We start from the raw sequence: 19,116 nt of genomic DNA, 5'->3' as shown, positions 1-19,116 counted from the left end.
GCTGTTGAAGATAGGTACCTTAAAATCATCAAGTGGCCCAATCTAAATAGTGTGGATTGTTTTCAATCTCACCCCTTTAAGCTTTGGCCTCCTTTGTTCCTGCTCACCAAAATTGCAAAGCCGCCCCTGTCCTCATCTTCAGTAATGAAAAAAACGATTCCTTTTGTTAGTTGTATGTCTCTTTTTGTCTCTATTGCTGCTAATCCTGCCTATAGTGTTCAGACTAAGGAGTTTGTGAATAGCTTATTTGTTTATCCCTCTTGTAAAGAAGATTACTGTATGTACAGAGACTGTGGAGGGATGCTGAAATTACTAATGTCTTGATTGACCAGGCTGGTTTCCCATTTTCTGCTCCAGCCAGGGATACAGAAACGATGTCTTTCATCCCTGCCTTCCCCCCATCCCCCTTGCTCTTTTGGTAGGTTTTTGCTGGAGTGCCTTGACTAGATAACTTCCCACCAAATTTAATTCTGCTCTTTTAAAAAGCACAATGATGAAATATTGGAAGTTCTACCTAAGGGTGTATGAGATGGTAGGGCATTTATCTTGCACAAAAATTTTGTGTGAGGAAAGGTCCCAGCAACAGTTGCCCAGGTCACATGTTTCAGGATGCGAGTTTGATGATGGTATAACCTTGACATTAGTTTTCATACATCTTCAGGTAAGGATGTGATGCCAAAGAATTGATGTATATGTGTTTGAAAATTAATGTAGGTCCGTGGCTGTGTTCACATTGAATATTTATACCAGAATAAATACATTAGGGGTTCACTACTAATGCAGTGCTTCTGATTGATCACTGACATGCTCCATGTGTAAAAAGAACATTTGCAGATCAGACAGTTACATTTTGTTGATGATCAGATGCTGTGTGATCAAATGATTCACAAAAGGGATCAAAAACAGATGTTAAAAAAAAAAATTTCAAGCACAACTTCACAATCTGTTTTTTATTCCCATCAGGTGGTACACACGCATGTCTGAATTAGTGTCCGGCTGTTGAACTATTTGCACTGGTGGTTTTATTGCTGCTCCTGACAGTGATAAAAAGCATAGGAATTAATTTCCAGCTGCTCTGGGACGCTGAAGCCTAGCAGTGTTGGAGCCCACCCAACAGACTCGGTGTCTGAGAATATTATTTAAGTTGCATTTTTTATTTTGTGCAGAACACTCTGACTCTGACTAGTCTTGCATAACCTTTCTCTTTTCTCCATCCTCTTTTTCTCCTTGTCCCATCCAAAAATACTAGAGCTCCAAGCGAGAGTGGAAGCCCCTGGAGGATCGGAGCTGCACAGATATCCCATGGCTGTTGCTGTTCATTCTCTTTTGCGTCGGCATGGTAAGTAATACAGCTCTAAAGGGGAATCGGCACAGGGCTTTTTAAAAGGGATTCCTTGTCAAAACCTTTATTTAAGGTGCAGGGTTGTGTGTGTGTGTGTGTGTGTGATGTTAAATGGCTGTGATAAAATACTAATGTGACTGGCTTCAGTGCAACTCTGAGATCAGTGTATTTTGTGCATTAGAAATTACACAACAGTCCCCCTTCTGCCAACACACCTCTTATAGAATGTAGAATGCTGACCTACTTATCTGAACACTGCTTTAAAACGTGCTGGCACCAACAATTATTTAAAAAATAAATAAATTCTCAACCTTTCATTGAACTGCAATTTGCTTTTGTTTTTCAGAACTTTTTGACTGCCTTTCTTTAAGACCTTAAGGCCGTTGCATACATTAAAATACAACATTAAAACCACATACTGTACTGAAATTAAGTACTGTACTACATCCAGCACCGTTGCGATACAATTGCCCTCTTCTGACCATCGTGCCAAAGTTAACACTTGAATACTAAAAGCTTGGGGAAATACACTATGGTATTCACTTGTCAATGCAAGAATTTCTTCCTCTCCCCATGCGTGCCCTGCATGCTCCCCAAATCTGCTCCAGAGCATTGAGGGAACTCCTAGAACAGAATTTGGGGGCATGCATGGGGAGTAGTTGGGGGACATTGTTCCATTGTGCAAGTGGAAATCCTTGTGCTGATACTGTACCTTAGTATTCTGTTGGAATCCACCCAAAAGCTGTACAAGGATGTTGCCAGATGAGTCCTAGAGACTTTTCAGTTGTTCTCGTGTGATCACATAGAGCAGTGTTTCCCAAACCTAGGTCTCCAGCTGTTTTTTTGTTTGTTACTACACTTCCCATCATTCCTGACCATTTGTACTGCTAGCTAGGGATGGTGGGAGTTGTAGTCCAAAAACAGTTGGAGACCCAAGTTTGGGGAAACACTGGCTCAGAGGAGACTCCTTTTCAGCACTCTTAATTTTTCTCTTCCTAATAGAAGGCACACGGAGCAGAGTCTTTCCAGTAGTGAGGGGGTCCCCCTCAAGGGATGTAAAGTGTTTAGAGGTTTAAGAACGATCCCCAGCACTTTGAATTGCACCAAGAAGCTAAATGGTAGCAAATGCTGAGAATCGGCATAACACTATTTCTCTGCCTGTTGTACCTGTCAGTAGGCCAGCAGCTGCATTCTGCACTAGCTGCTGCTTCTGTAGTATCTTCAGGGGCTTAGCCCCATACAGAGTGCAATGGGTCAGCCCCATATCATGTGACAGTAGCCCAGCCTGAAAATCCCTAGGGCATGGGCACCACTAGTGCAATATGTTTATCCAAAAGGAAGGGTCACAGGCAGCCATATTATATATGACATAAAATGTACTGCTGGTCTCCACCATTACCTGAACTTCTGAAAGCAGCCCTGTTTTAAAAACTCATGCAGTTTTAAAAACTACTTTAGGAAGTTTGTGACAACTCAGAGCAAGATGCATCTAGATTTCTTGTGCATCAGATTCTCTCTCTCTCTCTCTCTCTCTCTCTCTCTCTCTCCCCCCCCCCCCGCAGAGTTTTAATTTGACTGCCTTTATGTAACTAGTATATATTCATACTTCGCATGATGCTACAGAGTTTTCGGGGGGCACTTTTCCTTTTTAAAAGATCCTGAAATAAGGATGAAAGCAAGATAGGAGTAATTTTTATTTTATGCATCTCTGTGGGGAACATATCCGAAAGCTGCAGTTGAAAAGAATGGTATTTTTTTTAATACAGTTTGTCATGGAAAGCTTTCGTTCTCATCTCATTTCTTCCTAGGGTCTTATTTGCGGCTTTTCAATAGCTACCGGAGCAGCTGCAAGATTGGTTTCAGGATATGATAGTTACGGAAATATCTGTGGACAGAAGAATATAAAAATAGATGGAATAGACAACAGTGGCTTAGACCTCACAAAAAAGAAGTGAGTAATGGGGTCCAATTACTGCTACAGTTGTTTCATTAACTGATGGAATATAGTTTTCTTTCATTTTGGCTGTGGGTGGCAAGATTAAGGAGAACATTAATGCATTTCTTACTGTAAGTGTGGACGCCATAGTTTTATGTCAAGTGATCACTTTCTCCTGAACACTTCTTGTACCTGGGTACTTGTGCATCCTTAATGTGTTCCTGGCTGTCAGGGGGCTGCCTCCATCAACGGGAGAGGAGTTGCCGGGGCTTTTTCAGTATCGCCAGCCCCCACCTCCGTCGCTGAGTAACTCCTCCTCTTCCAGTGAAGAGGAGAGCAGTTCTTCCAGTGGGGAGGGGGAGATGGGAGTGGAGAGTAGGAGTCAGGGCTCTGACAAGGTAGCAGAGCCCTTGCATCAGGCAGAGGCGGGAAAGGAAGCACCGCTTCCGTCTCCCCACTTACGCAGGGGGGAAAGATGCAGAGGGGGGAGGCGGGGGTTCCACGTCCCGCGCCTGTTATGCTGGGGCAAGAACCGGAAGGGGCCATTCCCGGACTCTGCCGAAGGATAAGCTGGACATCTTTTTTTGTAGCTGCACTGTATATATCTGCACAATAAAGAAGCTTAGTTTAGAAGTTTCTGCGTCAGCCTGGTTACTCATGAGCAGCCGCTGAAAAGCCTTTACACTGGCTTTCATACTTGTGAACCACGTACTCCGAAATTTCAAGTTAGAATCCCTTTGATGCTTCTGTGTGTTTAGATAGTGCTGAGATCTTAGTATCTCTCCAGGGTTTCCTGAACTACTTACAAAATTATGTTTTTGTAATTCTCTTCTGTTGTGGAGAATTCATATGAATATATACGCTACACACTTAAATTAGTGTTATACTATTTGAGCACTTATATTAGTGATATATACCAGTTTAGTCTTCGCAAAAGAATAAAGGGAATTGTTTTCTGTGAAGTAGTGACATGGGGTTGAAATTTTTCTGTGAAGTTCGTAAGTTCATTAGTAACAGTGAATGGATACCAGTTGCAAATGTGATATTAAGTAAGGCAGTTTCAAAGGCTTTGGTTTTACTAAATATATGTAAAATAAACATGCTAAATCAGATGACTCTCTTGGACATCACAAAAAATTCTGATGCAAATTGAACATATCCCCATTTAAAAAGTAATGTAGCAATGTGAACAACAACGCTTTTCTAAAATAAGAGCTGTAAAACACAAAAAAATGACTTTTCATAATAGTAACATATGCAATAACTGAGTTGGTGTTAAGCCAATATAACCAAATTGATCATTTTCTGATGCAAAGTACCTAAAGGAAACTTTTCTATTTCAAGCTTTTCTGGAAGGCCCACATCACTGCTGAAAGTGCAGTGAATTCTCTGTTTCTTACATGACTACAGTTCAGTGAGGATAGATAATGACCATTAATCAGCTTGAGCTTGTGCTGTAGAAAAGCCCTTAGACGTTTTAGTATTATGGGAGCTTTGGAATATATTTTCAGGGTCATGTGATGCAAGGCAGAGTTTATGTAGCTCAGGAACATTTAAAGGGCTCTGGGATATCCGAAGTGTACACAAGTGGACCTTTGAGGAACAATACTTAAGAACGACCTAAGTCCTTTCCATTGCAAATGTGAAGGACATCCTATTGAAAATCAAGCAACAGAGATGCTGCAAAGGAACAGGAAAAGGAATACTGTTGGACACATGGAGATAGCATTAATTGTAGTAAAAGAGAACCATGCTGTGCTACCTTCCTGTTTAGTCCTGTAACTACTTGCCATTGTTAGCTGGCCAAAATTCACCCAAAATGAAAAGAATAAGGGAGCAGCAGCAGCATAATGGGGAAGGCCAAAGGTGTGGATGCAATATATGGTAAAGATAGGTTTTAATTCAGTTGGATTTTATCAGTTTCCATTAATAGGCATGTCTTTTGGCTTTCCTCCTTTCTCTAAAATTCAGAGTCCTTTGAAAAGCAAAATATGTATTCAGTGAACGAGAAAATGAAATTTGATAGAAGCCATGCAGGCACTGACGCAGAAAGCAATGACGCTTGGAAGAAACAAGATTTGTCTCTATGACTTGGTGAAATTTCTGTGTGTGCTACCTTTTGTTGTGGCATAATGTGTGGTAACAGAATTCAACCCCTTTTCGACTTCAATCACGTTTTAGTGCAGACAATATGGTTACGCTGGCTTTTCCTCTGTGTGCAGTGCAGACGTTGAAAGCAAGACACAGGGAGCAAACGGAGCAGAAGTAATAAAAACTACCACTTTTCGAAAAGCTACAAAGAACCTGATTCTTGACTCTGTCTTCAGGCTAACAAAATGAGGTTTTCATGGTCCGAGGCGCTTGAACTTTCCAGTTTGCAGCCTCCCAGAATTCCTCCCCAAGGAAAGCACACAGTGAACCCCAGACAGGGATGATGACAAGAGACTTTAGATCAGGGGTCAGCAAGGCTTACCGGGCATGTTCCGGATCACTCCAGCGGAGATCCTCTGTGGGCCAGGCTGGCGCAGTGCGGCGCCGGAAATTGCTTCTGTGCAGAAGCGATTTTTGGCATCTGGGTATGCGCAGAATCATTTCCGGCGCAGTGTAAGAGAGTGCCCACACCGTACTGCGCCAGTTTAGCACAGCGCATGGGCTGCTCAGTTCAGGGGAGGCTCGTGGGCTGGTCAAACGGCCTTTGTGGGCTGCTTCCAGCCCATGGGCTGCAGGTTGCTGATGCCTGCTTTAGATAGGGTGCACGGCATTTGGCCACTCCAGGTGTCCAAGCAGCTAGCTCCACTGCTGGCCACAGACGGACATGGGGAGAGCAACAGATGCAATTCTTACCTTTGTACTGTAGGCTACCTTCCAACCATGCAAAAGCCAGAGGTTTCTGTGTACCCCACCTAGCAACTGCAGGTAAGCAGGAGACATTATCCCAGTTCATTTACACAAAAGCACCTGAGGGGGACACAGATCAGGGCTTTTGAGGTGGTGTGGCCTGAGAATGGGATGTGAACTGGGGAGAGGGGCATGGCCTGGGGTGAGCACCAGGAGAGATCTGGAGGGTCACTTTCTGCTTGTGGACTAGAGGCTCCCTACTCTGAGCTTGTTTAATTTATATTTGGGGACCCATCTCAAAAGACAAGTACTAGTCACTTCTTTCCAAATTATTTATGCCTTATATCAGTCATCACCTTTCCATGGAACACACAACCTGTTGGCCTATCTATATAAATAAAAATGTAAATGTTCGTTTGTTCAATACCTCAAATCTCAGGAAGTCCTTGACAGATTGATTTGAAATTTTGACACAACATTGCGTTCCAATCCAGGAGTGTCTTTATGTAAAAATATTACATAAATTTCACACCTGTGACAGTAAAAACTTGATTTTTGGCAAAAACAGCGCCATTTGGACGCAAAAGCAGCACATGGTAATTTCATTGGTCGTGTGCATGGGGGCGGAGCCAGCTGGACATCTGGACACAAAAGCGCCATTTGGACGCAAAAGCAGCACACGGTAATTTCACTGGTTGTGTGCATGGGGGCAGATCCAGCAGTTTTGACGGAAGAGCCGTTTATGAGGAAGACCATGGAGCCTCTCCACTGGGAGAGGAGGCAGGCGGGAATTCAACAGGAGAAGCTGTGGGAGGCAGGCGGAAATGGGAATGGCGGAGAGGAGGCAGGCAGGAGTTCAACGGGAGAAGTTGTGGGGAGGCAGGTGAAAACGGGGAAAAGGTGGAGAGGAGGCAGGCGGGAGTTCAACGGGATAAGCTGTGGGGAGGCAGGCGATATCTCCACAGAATTACAAACGTGTGCTTTCTCTTTTCTATCTTCCTTTTCCATTGAACCAAATGAGCCACTGCAATGTGTGGCCGGGTACAGCTAGTGGATAAATAGAAGACAGGTGGTCATGAAAATGAAAGCCTCTTAAGGAGCTTGTTAGCTAGCAGGTCTCTGGGCAGGAGGATAAAGTGCTTGTGATTAATTGAAACGGGTCTGGAGTTCGAATTCCAGCTCACCTGTTGACTTTGCTAGTAGGAAATAAAATGTGCTCCATAAAATAGTACTAGCAATTAATACACTATATATTTCCTTGAGATTGCCACAAAAAGTTCTCCATCTGCTCAACAGCTGATGTAGCAGATGGTTTTATTGCAAGATTTTTATTGTACAGATTTTTTTTCATATTCTTCCTTTTTTGGTCCAAATGTTTATTAAAAATCTGTTTTTTAAAATGTCATCTTTTCCATCCATATAAGGCAGAATGTGAAAAATGCTTATTTCTTAAAGAGATGGAAACATCACGTGTAACTGAAGACAGGCAGCAAAAAGACCACAACTACTTCTTTTTTTGGCGAGTTTCTTGACTTGCTTCCCACTATCCCTGGATGTAAAATAGTTTGATGGGTAGAATTTTTCCATTTCAGAAAATGTATTGATTCAGAATGTCTAGTGAATTTGAAACACAGAAAGCTTATTTTCCTTCTCAAAAATAAACGAAAAAGGTTTCTGCCTGAGACCCTTTCTAATTCCATTTTAAGATCCCGTTGCTCGGTCCCTGCTCCTGCCAACCTAGCAGTTTGAAAGCATGTCAGAGAGCAAGTATATGGGAAGGTAAAAGGCGTTTCCATGCGCTGCTCTGGTTTGCCAGAAGCGGCTTAGTCATGCTGGCCACATGACCTGGAATCTGTACGCCGGCTCCCTCGGCCAGTAAAACAAGATGAGCGCCGCAACCCCAGAGTCGTCCGCGACTGGACCTAATGGTCAGGGGTCCCTTTACAACCCACTCCATCCCTTGGACCAACCTGGTGCCTTCCAGATGTTTTTGAACTACAGCTCACATCATTCAAGGCTGGTTGGGGTTGATGAGGGTCAGTGGCATAGCAAGGTGGGGGTGTTGAGAGCGGTACGCCCCCGTTTCCAGCCTGGAGGCGGGTGACACTCGGCGCCACCCCCACCACCCCATGACTCCCAAGCTGCCTCCTGGCACCACTTCTGTAGCGTGCGTGCATGCGTCATGACGTCACGACGCCCGCGTGCTGCGGAGCGGCACTCTGCCCCCGGGGGTGCCCTTGTGTTTGCCGCTCCAGGTGGCAAAGCGGCTCCGTACGCCACTGATGTGGATTGGACTCCAACAACATCTGAAGAGCATCATTTAAGGCAAGGCTGCTTTGGACAATCTCCTCTTCCAGTATCCTGGGAGATCATAATGTCTGTTCCCTATTGCCTTCCTCATCCCTTCAGATACCCTAGAATATGTGAAACTGATATGCAATTTGTTTCCAAGAGAGCTAGTATAACACAGAGGCAACAAGTGTCACGGATGACCTGTGAGCTAGGAAGATCCCCATTCAAAGCCATCAAGTGGCTTTAGGCAACAGTCCTGGTTTTTCAGCTTCACCCCCCCCCCCCAATCTAACAATATGGCCTCATATGAGCAATTTTTTAAAACTTGATTTTGCCAAGTTTACTTTCAGTTTCAAAGAATTTGGCTTAGTTTTACATGCAAACCAAGAATCTCAATTTAAAAGGAACAACGGTTAACTGCTAAAGAAGCAGGCTTTTAAACCTGCAATTTAAAATTGGCTTGCTTAGCAGCTAACTAGCGTTTGTTTTCAACCAGGATTCCTGGTTTGCAGATAACACTAGGCCAGGATTCTGTGAAAGTAACTCCCCAGAAGACCTTTTCCTGTCCTTGCAGAAGGACAGAAGAGGAGACGCATACAAGCCGCACACTTTACTCATGCTGACTGAGACTTGTCTGCGTGATGCTAAATCAGGGCTTAGCGATGCGTGCAAAGCAGCCGTTATATGACCACGCTTGCCTCTGGAATTGTCCTGAGACTCTAATCGAGCATACTGCTTGGCGTTTCTGCGCCATGCTTGTTTGACAGTATAGAGCTGTCTAGAGGAATTGCAGGAAATCAATGAAATCGGAAAACCTAGGGAGCATGTACCGGTACCTTAAAGCTCAGATTCAAGACGGACTTGGTCACTGCAGTCGTGCTCCGGACTTATAATAGGCAAACTCTTAAATCGTTAATGTGGAAAAGTTTTTGATTCCTGATTTGTATGTGCATAAGGTATCCTTTCCCAGTAGCATGACCCTAATACTAGTGAAGGAGCTAAAGAACTCTTTCCCCAAATCTTGGTTAGCCTTGTCCATATTTAACGAAATGCTTCACAGTAAAATTGTGCTTAAAAAGAAAACCTCTGCAATCAAATTGCACCATGTGTGTAAGTGAAAGGAAATGTGCAGGCTGTTGATTGGTTGGGGAATATGCACTGTGGGACAGATACTGCAATGGCAAAGGAAATAAATGATCAGGTGCAGTGTTATAGCATTGGGGGTTGGTTTAACAAGGCGGTCCAGCTTTTCATACCAAGTGGGCCACTTTGACACGGAACCCATGGGCTACATATTACAGCGGTGCAGGTAACGAGGCTCAAAATTGACACCCCCTCCCCAGCCCTCATGCTACCTTCCCAAAGCTGTCTAAGTGAGGCTCTGGGGCTGGCACCCCCAAACTCGGCCCTCCAGCTCTTTTGGGACTACAACTCCCATCATCCCTGGCCACTGGTACTGTTAGCTAGGGATGATGGGAGTTGTAGTCCCAAAACAGCTAGAGGATCAAGTTTGGGGGTGCCTGCTCTGGGGCTTTCAAAAGGAGTCATGAGGCTATGACAAGGTCCTAGAGCCCTCCTTCCCAGTGCTAACTAGACTTTGGGAAGAAGCTGGGAGGACTCTAGGACCCTCTCGGAGCCTTCACGCCTCCTTCCCAAAGCCCAGTGCCTCACTTACCTGGCTTTGAGAAATCAGCATGAGGGCTGCAGGGTGTGGGTGGGTGTCAGATGCTGCTGAAGGCCACCAAAGAAGTCCTCGAGGGCCACACATTGGACCCCTCTGGTTTAGATAATGCCCATGGATCCCAGCCCAGCGTGTGATAGCAGCAGAGGGAATTCAAGATCATTTGGCTCTGGCCAAATCTGTTAAGCATCTTCTCTGGACGTGTAAAGAAGTTGGTGCAGAACAAATGTGTTTCCATAGAGACAACTGGAGGTGCTTCCGGGAGAACGGTACGTGTGCCTTATCTCACCTCAACTGGCTAGGTGCCACTCATCCTAGGAAGGAGAACAATAGGCCAGGAATGAGTGTAGCTGAACCTGGAAACAAAACCAAAAAAAGTAGACATGGAAGCTTGACTTTCTTTGTGGGCTGAATCCAAAGCTCAGGGTTCAGAGGCCTCCCTGGAAACCAAAGGGAACCAAGATCTGTTGGAGTGTTGATGCTCCGAGTCCTTCCATCCTATGCCCAGGTCGTATATATGTGTGAATAAAACCATATATTCTAATGATAACTAAGGGCTCACCACATTTCCTCTTATACACTTCTGGTGATTAAAAAAAATGTGCACACACAGATTCAGAAAGGAAGTTTTCTGCCTTTGTTCACAAGCTTTTATCAGTGCATATTTATTCTCTCGAGGAAAGCACATGCATTATTTTACAGATCCAAATGAATTCCAGTTGACATTGGGTTCTGGCACTTACTGCTGGTTTCACAAAACTTGTTAAATGACGGAAATCATGCAGTTCTCTAAGATAAATTATTTTAAGCTGTTGTTGGGGCGGGGCGGATCGGGTACCTGAAGTTATCTTTCAGAAAAATGTGCTGAAGTTACCCATTGAATTACAAACCACTCATGTGGAAAATCTATTTAAAATAAGAAGCTGTTTTCCGTAATGCTTATCCATTGGAACACATTGGGATCTCTGTTTTGCTTTCAAGTTACCAATATAATTTTACTACAGTGGTACCTCGCAAGACGAATGCCTCGCAAGACGAAAAACCCGCTAGACGAAAGGGTTTTTCGATTTTTTAGGTGATTCACAAAACGAATTTTTTAATGGCCGTGACTCGCAAAACGAATCGTCTTGCGCGGTACCACTTTAAGAAAAAGCCGGAACCTGCTGCTGCAAGGAGAGCGGCAGCAGTGGCGGGAACCGGAAGCGGCAGCTCGCCTCCTCCCACCGTAGAGGCTCACAAGTTCCAAGGTGGAGCAGCCGAGCCTACCCTCGGCTCCCAAGCCTGCCCTTTGCTCCCCGCAAACCCCAGAACACTCACCGCTCCGGGAGGGAGGAGGTAGGTCCGGCGCCATTTTAGCCTCGGCTTCTCCCTTACTGCGGCCCCTGCTCCCCACACCCAGCTTTCTCCTGCTGCCGCCGCTCACCCTCCTTGCTCCGCTGGCTTCTCCCGCCGTGGATCCTGCTCCCCGCTTGCTCCCCTGGCTTCTCCCGCCGTGGATCGTGTCCCCCGCTTGCTTTTCTGGCTTCCCACTGCGTTCCCTGCTTGCTTTCCTGGCTTCTCCCGCCGTGGATCGTGTCCCCCGCTTGCTTTTCTGCCTTCCCCCGCTATGGATCGTGTCCCCCGCTTGCTTTTCTGCCTTCCCCCGCTATGGATCGTGTCCCCCGCTTGCTTTTCTGCCTTCCCACTGCGTTCCCTGCTTGCTCCGATGGCTTCTCCCGCCGTGGATCCTGCTCCCTGCTTGCTTTCCTGGCTTCTCCCGCCGTGGATCGTGTCCCCCGCTTGCTTTTCTGCCTTCCCACTGCGTTCCCTGCTTGCTCCGATGGCTTCTCCCGCCGTGGATCCTGCTCCCTGCTTGCTTTCCTGGCTTCTCCCGCCGTGGATCGTGTCCCCCGCTTGCTTTTCTGCCTTCCCCCGCTATGGATCGTGTCCCCCGCTTGCTTTTCTGCCTTCCCACTGCGTTCCCTGCTTGCTCCGATGGCTTCTCCCGCCGTGGATCCTGCTCCCTGCTTGCTTTCCTGGCTTCTCCCGCCGTGGATCGTGTCCCCCGCTTGCTTTTCTGCCTTCCCACTGCGTTCCCTGCTTGCTCCGATGGCTTCTCCCGCCGTGGATCCTGCTCCCTGCTTGCTTTCCTGGCTTCTCCCGCCGTGGATCGTGTCCCCCGCTTGCTTTCCTGGCTTCTCCCGCCGTGGATCCTGCTCCCCGCTTGCTTTCCTGGCTTCCCCTGCTGCAGATCGTGCTCCCTGCTTGCTCTCCCCGCTCACCGGTCGCTCTGCCGCTTGCTCTGCCGCTCGCTTTCCCCGCTCGCCGGCAGGAGGCTTGGACTTTTTTCCCATAGGAACGCATTGTTTAAATTTCAATGCATTCCTATGGGAAACCGTGCTTCGCAAGACGAAATTTCCGCAAGACGAAAAGACTTGCGGAACGAATTAATTTCGTCTTGCGAGGCACCACTGTAATTGACTTTTGCTTGGTATTTTAATGGGGGGGGGGCGGCGGTGAGGTAGGATGGCCAGGATCATCCTGAAGACATCAGTGTGGAGTAAACACTCAGTGCTTACATTGTGACTTCAATTACAAAGGATAGATGAAGCTGTGTGTGACGGTACCACTTTAATGTGCTAGAGATCAATCTGTAACTGTGAACAATCGATTGCAGCAAGTTGCTACTTTTCTGTATCACATTTCAAGCTTCCCTGCTACAGTATCTGGTGAATCATTCTCTAAACTTGGCACTTGCCGAGTCCATTCTCAGAAAAATGAAAAGCGTTTAGGAAATAGTTATGGTCAGCTTCAGGTGTTGTGTTGCTGCCAGATTCTGTTGCTGAATATCCTATTGGTACGCCCTGAAATAAACTTTTAAAGTATGATGTTCCTTTAAAATGTAACTAGAAATGCCACACATACCCCACCGCCCCCTGAGAGCTCAAGGAGGAAGGAGAGATAATGGTTTACTTTAGCAGATGAGATGTAAGTTGCCAACAGTGCCTTATTTTCCATATATTATCTCTTTGCCTTTTGGTGATGGTTTATATAGCCAGACATGCATCCATCATTGTAAAGGGACTCCACTTCATCTTATGAAATTTCTAGTGCTGTTACAAAAGGAAAAACTGGGGGGGGGGAGCCACTACTAAATTATGGGTGAACAGTGTACTTCTGAAAGGGAAATGTTACAAGTTTTAAAATTAAGAAAGTTTGTTTAGCGATTTGGGAGTTTCCTTACTGGAAGGATATCTCTCGACAGAAATTCTTCTTTAATTTGTTTTTGATCCATTCTGAATGTTTCGGTGTGTGTGTTTTCTTAAAGGTATGTGTTCTTTTTGGAGCCATGCAATGTAGATCTGGTGAAACGGAAGATCAAGTCCATTGCTCTCTGTGTATCAGCATGCCCACGGAACGAGTTGAAAACCCTGGCTGATGTTCAGAATTTTGCAGAGACTAATGGTAAGGCAAACAACAACAACAACAACAACAACAACAGAGCTGTTTCTATTTCTGCTCAGTATTATAGAGGGCTATAATACTGTCTTAGTACAGTCAAACCTCTACTTACCACTGCCTCTTCTTACAGTCGTTCCAAGTTGCGACTGCGGCAAACCCGGAAGTAACTGGCGGGTTTGCTGCTGCTCGCACATGCGCAGAAGCGGGCAATCGCCACCTGCGCCTCTCCCAGTGACCCGTTTTGACCTCCGGACGGACCTCTGGAATGCATTATGGTTGCAAATAGAGGTTCCACTGTATTTTAACTGTCCTGGTATTTTAACTTTTGTATGTTTTGAAGTACAGTTGTGAATTTTTGTCAGTTTTATTGCTTTATCTTTTTGTAAACCATGCTAAGGTTGGTTGTTGTTTCTTACAATCAAGCAGTGTAGAAATTTTATGGAATAAATAACAATAAAATATTAATCAGAAAGCATGTTTTTTTAAAAAAGTAAACAGTGTGGTGCACTACCTAAGAAGAGGTTTTTCTGCTTCTCTAAGATTGTTCCTACTATAATGTGTGTGCATGATTACAGACTACTGTAATGCACTGTATGTGGGGCTACCCTTATATCTGGTTTAGAAGCTGTAGCTAGTGTGAAATGCAGCAGCTAGGATGCTTTGTGGGACATCCAGAAGTGCACATATTACACTGGTGTTGATAGAACTGCACTAATAATGTGATATTCCCATTTCTCTTCTTATTTTAAAAAGCTTCCCCTTCCCTCTGAGTTTTGTTCTCCTCTGCCAGGCCTCTCAGGTTTTTAAATTAGCATTAGCACGTTAATCCTAAACCAAGGCATTGGATTTTATCAGAAAAGACACACTAATCTCTCTTCACTTTGTGTGACCTTGCAGGGGCAACTGCTTGTGTTTGAAGTAAGCGTACCAGAAAGTAGATGCAAGCGCTGAGGGTTGGGACAAACCACTGGGTACATTGAACGTGTTGATAAAGTAATAAAGAAAAAGGAATTTCACTGAAAGATTTCTTATGGACATTATTGTTAGGGGAGACTTAGTTAAGTTTTCATAATTAAAATACTTTGGAATCTGGTTTGCTTAACTGGAAACATTTTGTCTGCCTTGTAGAAATGAGAAATTTTCTATTTTAGGGTGTGTAATTGAGATTTTAACACACTTTTTGCTTAATACATAGGTACAATAAATAGTGGGCCATTATGCTTTGGTGCAACGTGAAGGAAGCCAGTGCTTGAGTAGTCTCTTCCTCCTCTTCTCTCTCCTCCCCTTGCATAGCCTGTTTTTCCCCCTCCCTTCTGTTTAAGCAGCAAATCATGCTTGCTGTTACATTCAAACCAGGCAAATATGGTTTGCGCAAACCATTGTTTGCCCACAATCCAGGACCACAAACCAGGATTGAAACAAACCATTTTTCCATTTCAGAGAAAATAACAAAACAAGGGTTTGTGAAGAACTACAAAGGAAGTGCAGAAATAACTGCACATGAGGGAAGGAGGCCACATGTGAACCCAAGACTTAAGATTTTTTGGTTTAGCATTATTTCTGAAGTAATTCAGTACCTTGAAGTGTTGGGCATTGGGTTCGCAGCAAAATGAAACAGAGATGAAATATAATTAAATAGCATATGAATATTGAGTTGTAGCTGCAAAACTGGATGCCTTCATCTTCCCCACCTTCAATAAAACCTGTCTCTCCTGCCACCATAGTGGCAGTTTGACTACCCCCAAAGGTGCACCCTTCCTTTGTCTCCCGAGACCAATAGATGCCAAGAACAATAAAACAGCAAGTGCAACAGAGACTATACAAGTGTCTGTGCATATTTATAATTGGTAATTGCAAACTTTTAACATGAATTGTTGTACTTGAGAGAGTTAATAATTAAAAAAATTAGGTGCCAAACTACAGCAAGGCATTCTCAATATCCTGCCTTTATTTTTATTTTTTTAAAGCTGATTGGAGTAAAAATTGATTATTCTGGAAACAGAATTAGGACTTCATCCTAGGGACAATTTAACTTGAAATAAGGCCTTGCCTATGCATTAGGTTCCAGGCAGAAATCTCAGTCAATGCATATATTAACTACCCTCATCCCTTATCACATGGAGAAAGTAATTCAACAGATGGACTGTACTATACTTTTACCTTTTAAGATAGTTTGAAACTTTCTGTGGGAGTTGTGAGAATCAGTCTTAAGTGACACATCTACATATCCCATGCTTCTGGTTTACTGAAAATCCTTTGGAGATGTTAAGATATGCTACCGACGTCTAAATAAGTGAGTCGTATTTGTCTCTAGAAAAAATGATTACAGAGCTTGCTGGTTTAAGAAGAGAGAGGCTTAAATCTATGCTAGATTCAGTACGGCATTATTTAGACCTGAGTACCTAAAGGTGAACAACAGTTGCATTTTAATTAAATTTAACTTGTCAGATTTAATCAAAGCCAATCAAATTTAATATCAGAGCCAAGAAACTGTCACTGAAGGCAATTCTTAGTACCAAATCCTAGGCATGGGGTTATTTTAAGCAAACCCTGCTAATTTCCACCATATTTTCTCATAAGTACTGTGTTTTTCCGTGTATAAGACAACCTCTGTTTTTTTTAACCCAAAACTAAGAAGTTACTCAAAGTTGTTGAGCTTCCTGCAGGACACCAATGCTGCCTGCTAAATGAAGTAGAGGTTTTCACGGCAGCAGTGGGAAGATCAAGGAAATACCGTATTGTTCCATGTATAAGATGACCCCCAATTTTTGACTAACAACATTGAGCAAAAAGCATTGTCTTATACACTGAAAAATACAGTAAGTGTGAATGGGGTTGTTGCCTAGGAGAAGTAGTCAAAGGTGCTATGGGGGGAAACGGCTTCTTGTAACCTTTGGATTTTTGCCAGATGGCATGTAGCCCAAAGCTGTCATTTCAACAGAAATGCAATTTTGAGAAGTTGTAATGGATACATGAGATGTTTTGGTTTGATATTTCACGGTTCAGTAGTATTGTGGGGGGCTCTTCTTCAGTGTCCTTCGTAATGGCCTAGGACTGTCTGTATCTGTCAGTGCTGTCATGTACATTTATAGAGACAATATAAAAAGACTTTGTGGGGGAAAGAAACTTGAAACAATGTGCTTGGCTGCTGAGAGTGGCGGCACCTTTTCTTAATGGATCGTGTGCCTATCACAAAGTGAACGAAAAACACTTTCGAGCACATTTTAGGTCCATTGAAAATGTACAGAGGGATTGTCAAGAAGTGGGAGAAATTGTACTGTTTTTTATACTGAAAAGCTCAACCTGCATATACTTTTTGATGGCTTGAAGACCACAAGCCTTGCAAAGATTTTCCATTAACTTTCCCGTTATTTTTGATACTCTCTTCCTCCCACCCCAGTTCTCTGTGTCTTGGTAGCTTGGGTTTAGGGCAGGGGTCAGCAAACTTATCGTGCCTCAGGCTGGTGTCTCCAGCGCCGATCGCGTGGCGGGCCGGGGGGAGCGCGCGCCCATATGTGTGTGCACACGCTATTTCCGGCACACCTCCGGGTCGGAGGAGCACTGGAAATAGCTTGTGCGCATGTGCACAGGCCTCCTCTGACCCAGATGTGCACCGGAAATAACGCTTGTGCATGCACACAAGCTATTTCCGGTGCTCCGCGCAGCGCTGGTAAGAGCGGGCAGCAGCAGCGGGCGGCAGAGGTCTCCGCAGGCCGGATAAACAAGTCCATCGGGCCTTATCCGGCCTACGGGCCTTTCTTTGGGGACCCCTGGCCTGTGGCATCTGTGTCACCCAGGGGATTGCAGCTGCAGAGATAAGAAGAGTCACTTTTTTGTCTGGAGAGGTCACTTCCTAGATAAGCTATTTTCAACAGAGCCCAGGAAGCATACAATTGTATTGAGGCAGCACTGGGTGTTGAAATTTTGCACCCCCAAACAATTTTGTGCCCGTGGCAACTGCCCCTGTGGCCACCCCCACACTATGCCACTGTCAGAATTGCCTGTAGTATGCAGGGTTTCGGTGTAGTGGTTCCCGCACTGATAAATAGCTACAGAACGGGTTTCCAAAAGGTCAAGGAGTTTGAAATCCACTTCTCTTGAGCAGTTGGAGAATCCAAAGCGTTTGGTGTTGAAAGTTCAGTTGAAATGCGAAAGGTTGAGAAGAACTGCCAGGACAACAAGCTCTGAATATGCAAATAGATTGTGCTATCTCAGTTTCTTCCCCGCAGAGACCTTGCTGCTCAGGGAGGCCTTTTCAGCGGCTTTCTTGCAACCCAGAAATGCAACTGCCTCCAGATAGACACAGTAGGCCTAGGGGCTCTGCAGCTGATAAAACGGAGCACACTTAAAATGTACAGTAATAAAAAATCTGATCTACTGTGAGCTCTGCGGCATGAATGTTTAATGCCCTTCTGCCATTCCTACTTATAACTTGTCACCCCTTGATACAAGTTTAAAGCTATGGGATTCGGTGGCTTGCTTCAGTTCACAGAGGGTGGCATTATTTAGGAGAACCATGCTGGTTTATCTCCACTAGCTATGGGGCTCAAACACAGCTAGCGGAATGGAAAGTTCCATAATCTTTTGATCTGTTGGGTTAGATCCTGATTCTCTTTATTCGCAGAGGTGGGTGGGCAGCTATTGCAGGCGTAAACTACTACACCAGTTCTTTCTTGGGGAGTACTAGGCTCAGGGGACGGGGAGAGAAAGGCTTTATCTTTGAGAAATTGGTATTTTGTAGATCTAGCTTTCCTGCCGCTAAAGCTGTTCATGCTTATAATATCAATGGACGTGGTAGATCATTCCTCCTCAAGTCATGTTTTCCATTTTTGTTTTTTGTTTTTGTTCTTTAAACAGGCTCTACTTTGTGTAGTTATGAACTAAAGCCATCTGAATACACTACAGATCCAAGGGCTGCCAAGCTTTGCCCCAAGCTCCCAGTTCCAGAGAGGTAATGAAATGACTGCTTTGTGTCTCATTCTTGTGTCAAAACATAACTTTTTGTTGTTGTTAATACGAGATAAAATGACTCAGCGACCTTATTGCTGGTTCAGCATGGAGCTGCAGGGTATATTTATAGGTGTTCCCTTTAACACCCTTGTCTAATGAAAAGGACCAGTTTCTTATTTGATACACTTTACAAGTTAAGACAGCATTTAAAAATACAGCCGTACCTTGGGTTACGTCCGCTTTGGGTTACGTACTCCCCTAACCCGGAAGTGTTTTTTGCCCCGCACACGGTCCGCACATGTGCAGAAGCGTTCTGTGCGGTCTGCGCATGTGCAAAGCATGAAATCGCCATTCAGGTTATGTACTTTTTAGGTTACAAACGGCACCCTGGAATTAAGTACGCAACCCGAGGTACCACTATACATTGGAAAATGTATTATATTGATACTGCTGCCACCACTCAGCAGGGGACTTGGAGGGATTTAGTGCTTTTAGGATGCTCTGCTATAAACAGCTTAGGGGTGTGTTTGGTGCATGTGCATGAGAATAGTTCTTTGTCAATCACGACAGAACTGTTGTGTCTTCTCCTGTATTTCACTGAGTGGCACTTGGTTTGTTGGCTGGTTTTTTTTTTAC

At 44.6% G+C, this 19,116-nt stretch overlaps 1 protein-coding gene across 2 annotated transcripts in view; it reads left to right on the top strand.

The window, feature by feature from the left end:
- Nucleotides 1-19,116, top strand: part of SLC44A1 (solute carrier family 44 member 1) — a 79,680-nt gene that overhangs the window by 23,630 nt on the left and 36,934 nt on the right. For both annotated transcript variants that reach the window (XM_033173914.1, XM_033173913.1), the window contains exons 2-5: nucleotides 1,250-1,339; nucleotides 3,151-3,293; nucleotides 13,397-13,533; nucleotides 18,388-18,481. In XM_033173914.1, the coding sequence (XP_033029805.1) occupies nucleotides 1,250-1,339; nucleotides 3,151-3,293; nucleotides 13,397-13,533; nucleotides 18,388-18,481 (464 nt within the window). The remainder of the gene's footprint in view (nucleotides 1-1,249; nucleotides 1,340-3,150; nucleotides 3,294-13,396; nucleotides 13,534-18,387; nucleotides 18,482-19,116) is intronic.

This window comes from Lacerta agilis, chromosome 16 (assembly GCF_009819535.1).
Source record: "Lacerta agilis isolate rLacAgi1 chromosome 16, rLacAgi1.pri, whole genome shotgun sequence".
NCBI lineage: Eukaryota > Metazoa > Chordata > Lepidosauria > Squamata > Lacertidae > Lacerta > Lacerta agilis.
The sequence above is the reverse complement of the archived record's forward strand: the minus strand, read 5'-3'. Positions and strand labels throughout refer to the sequence as shown.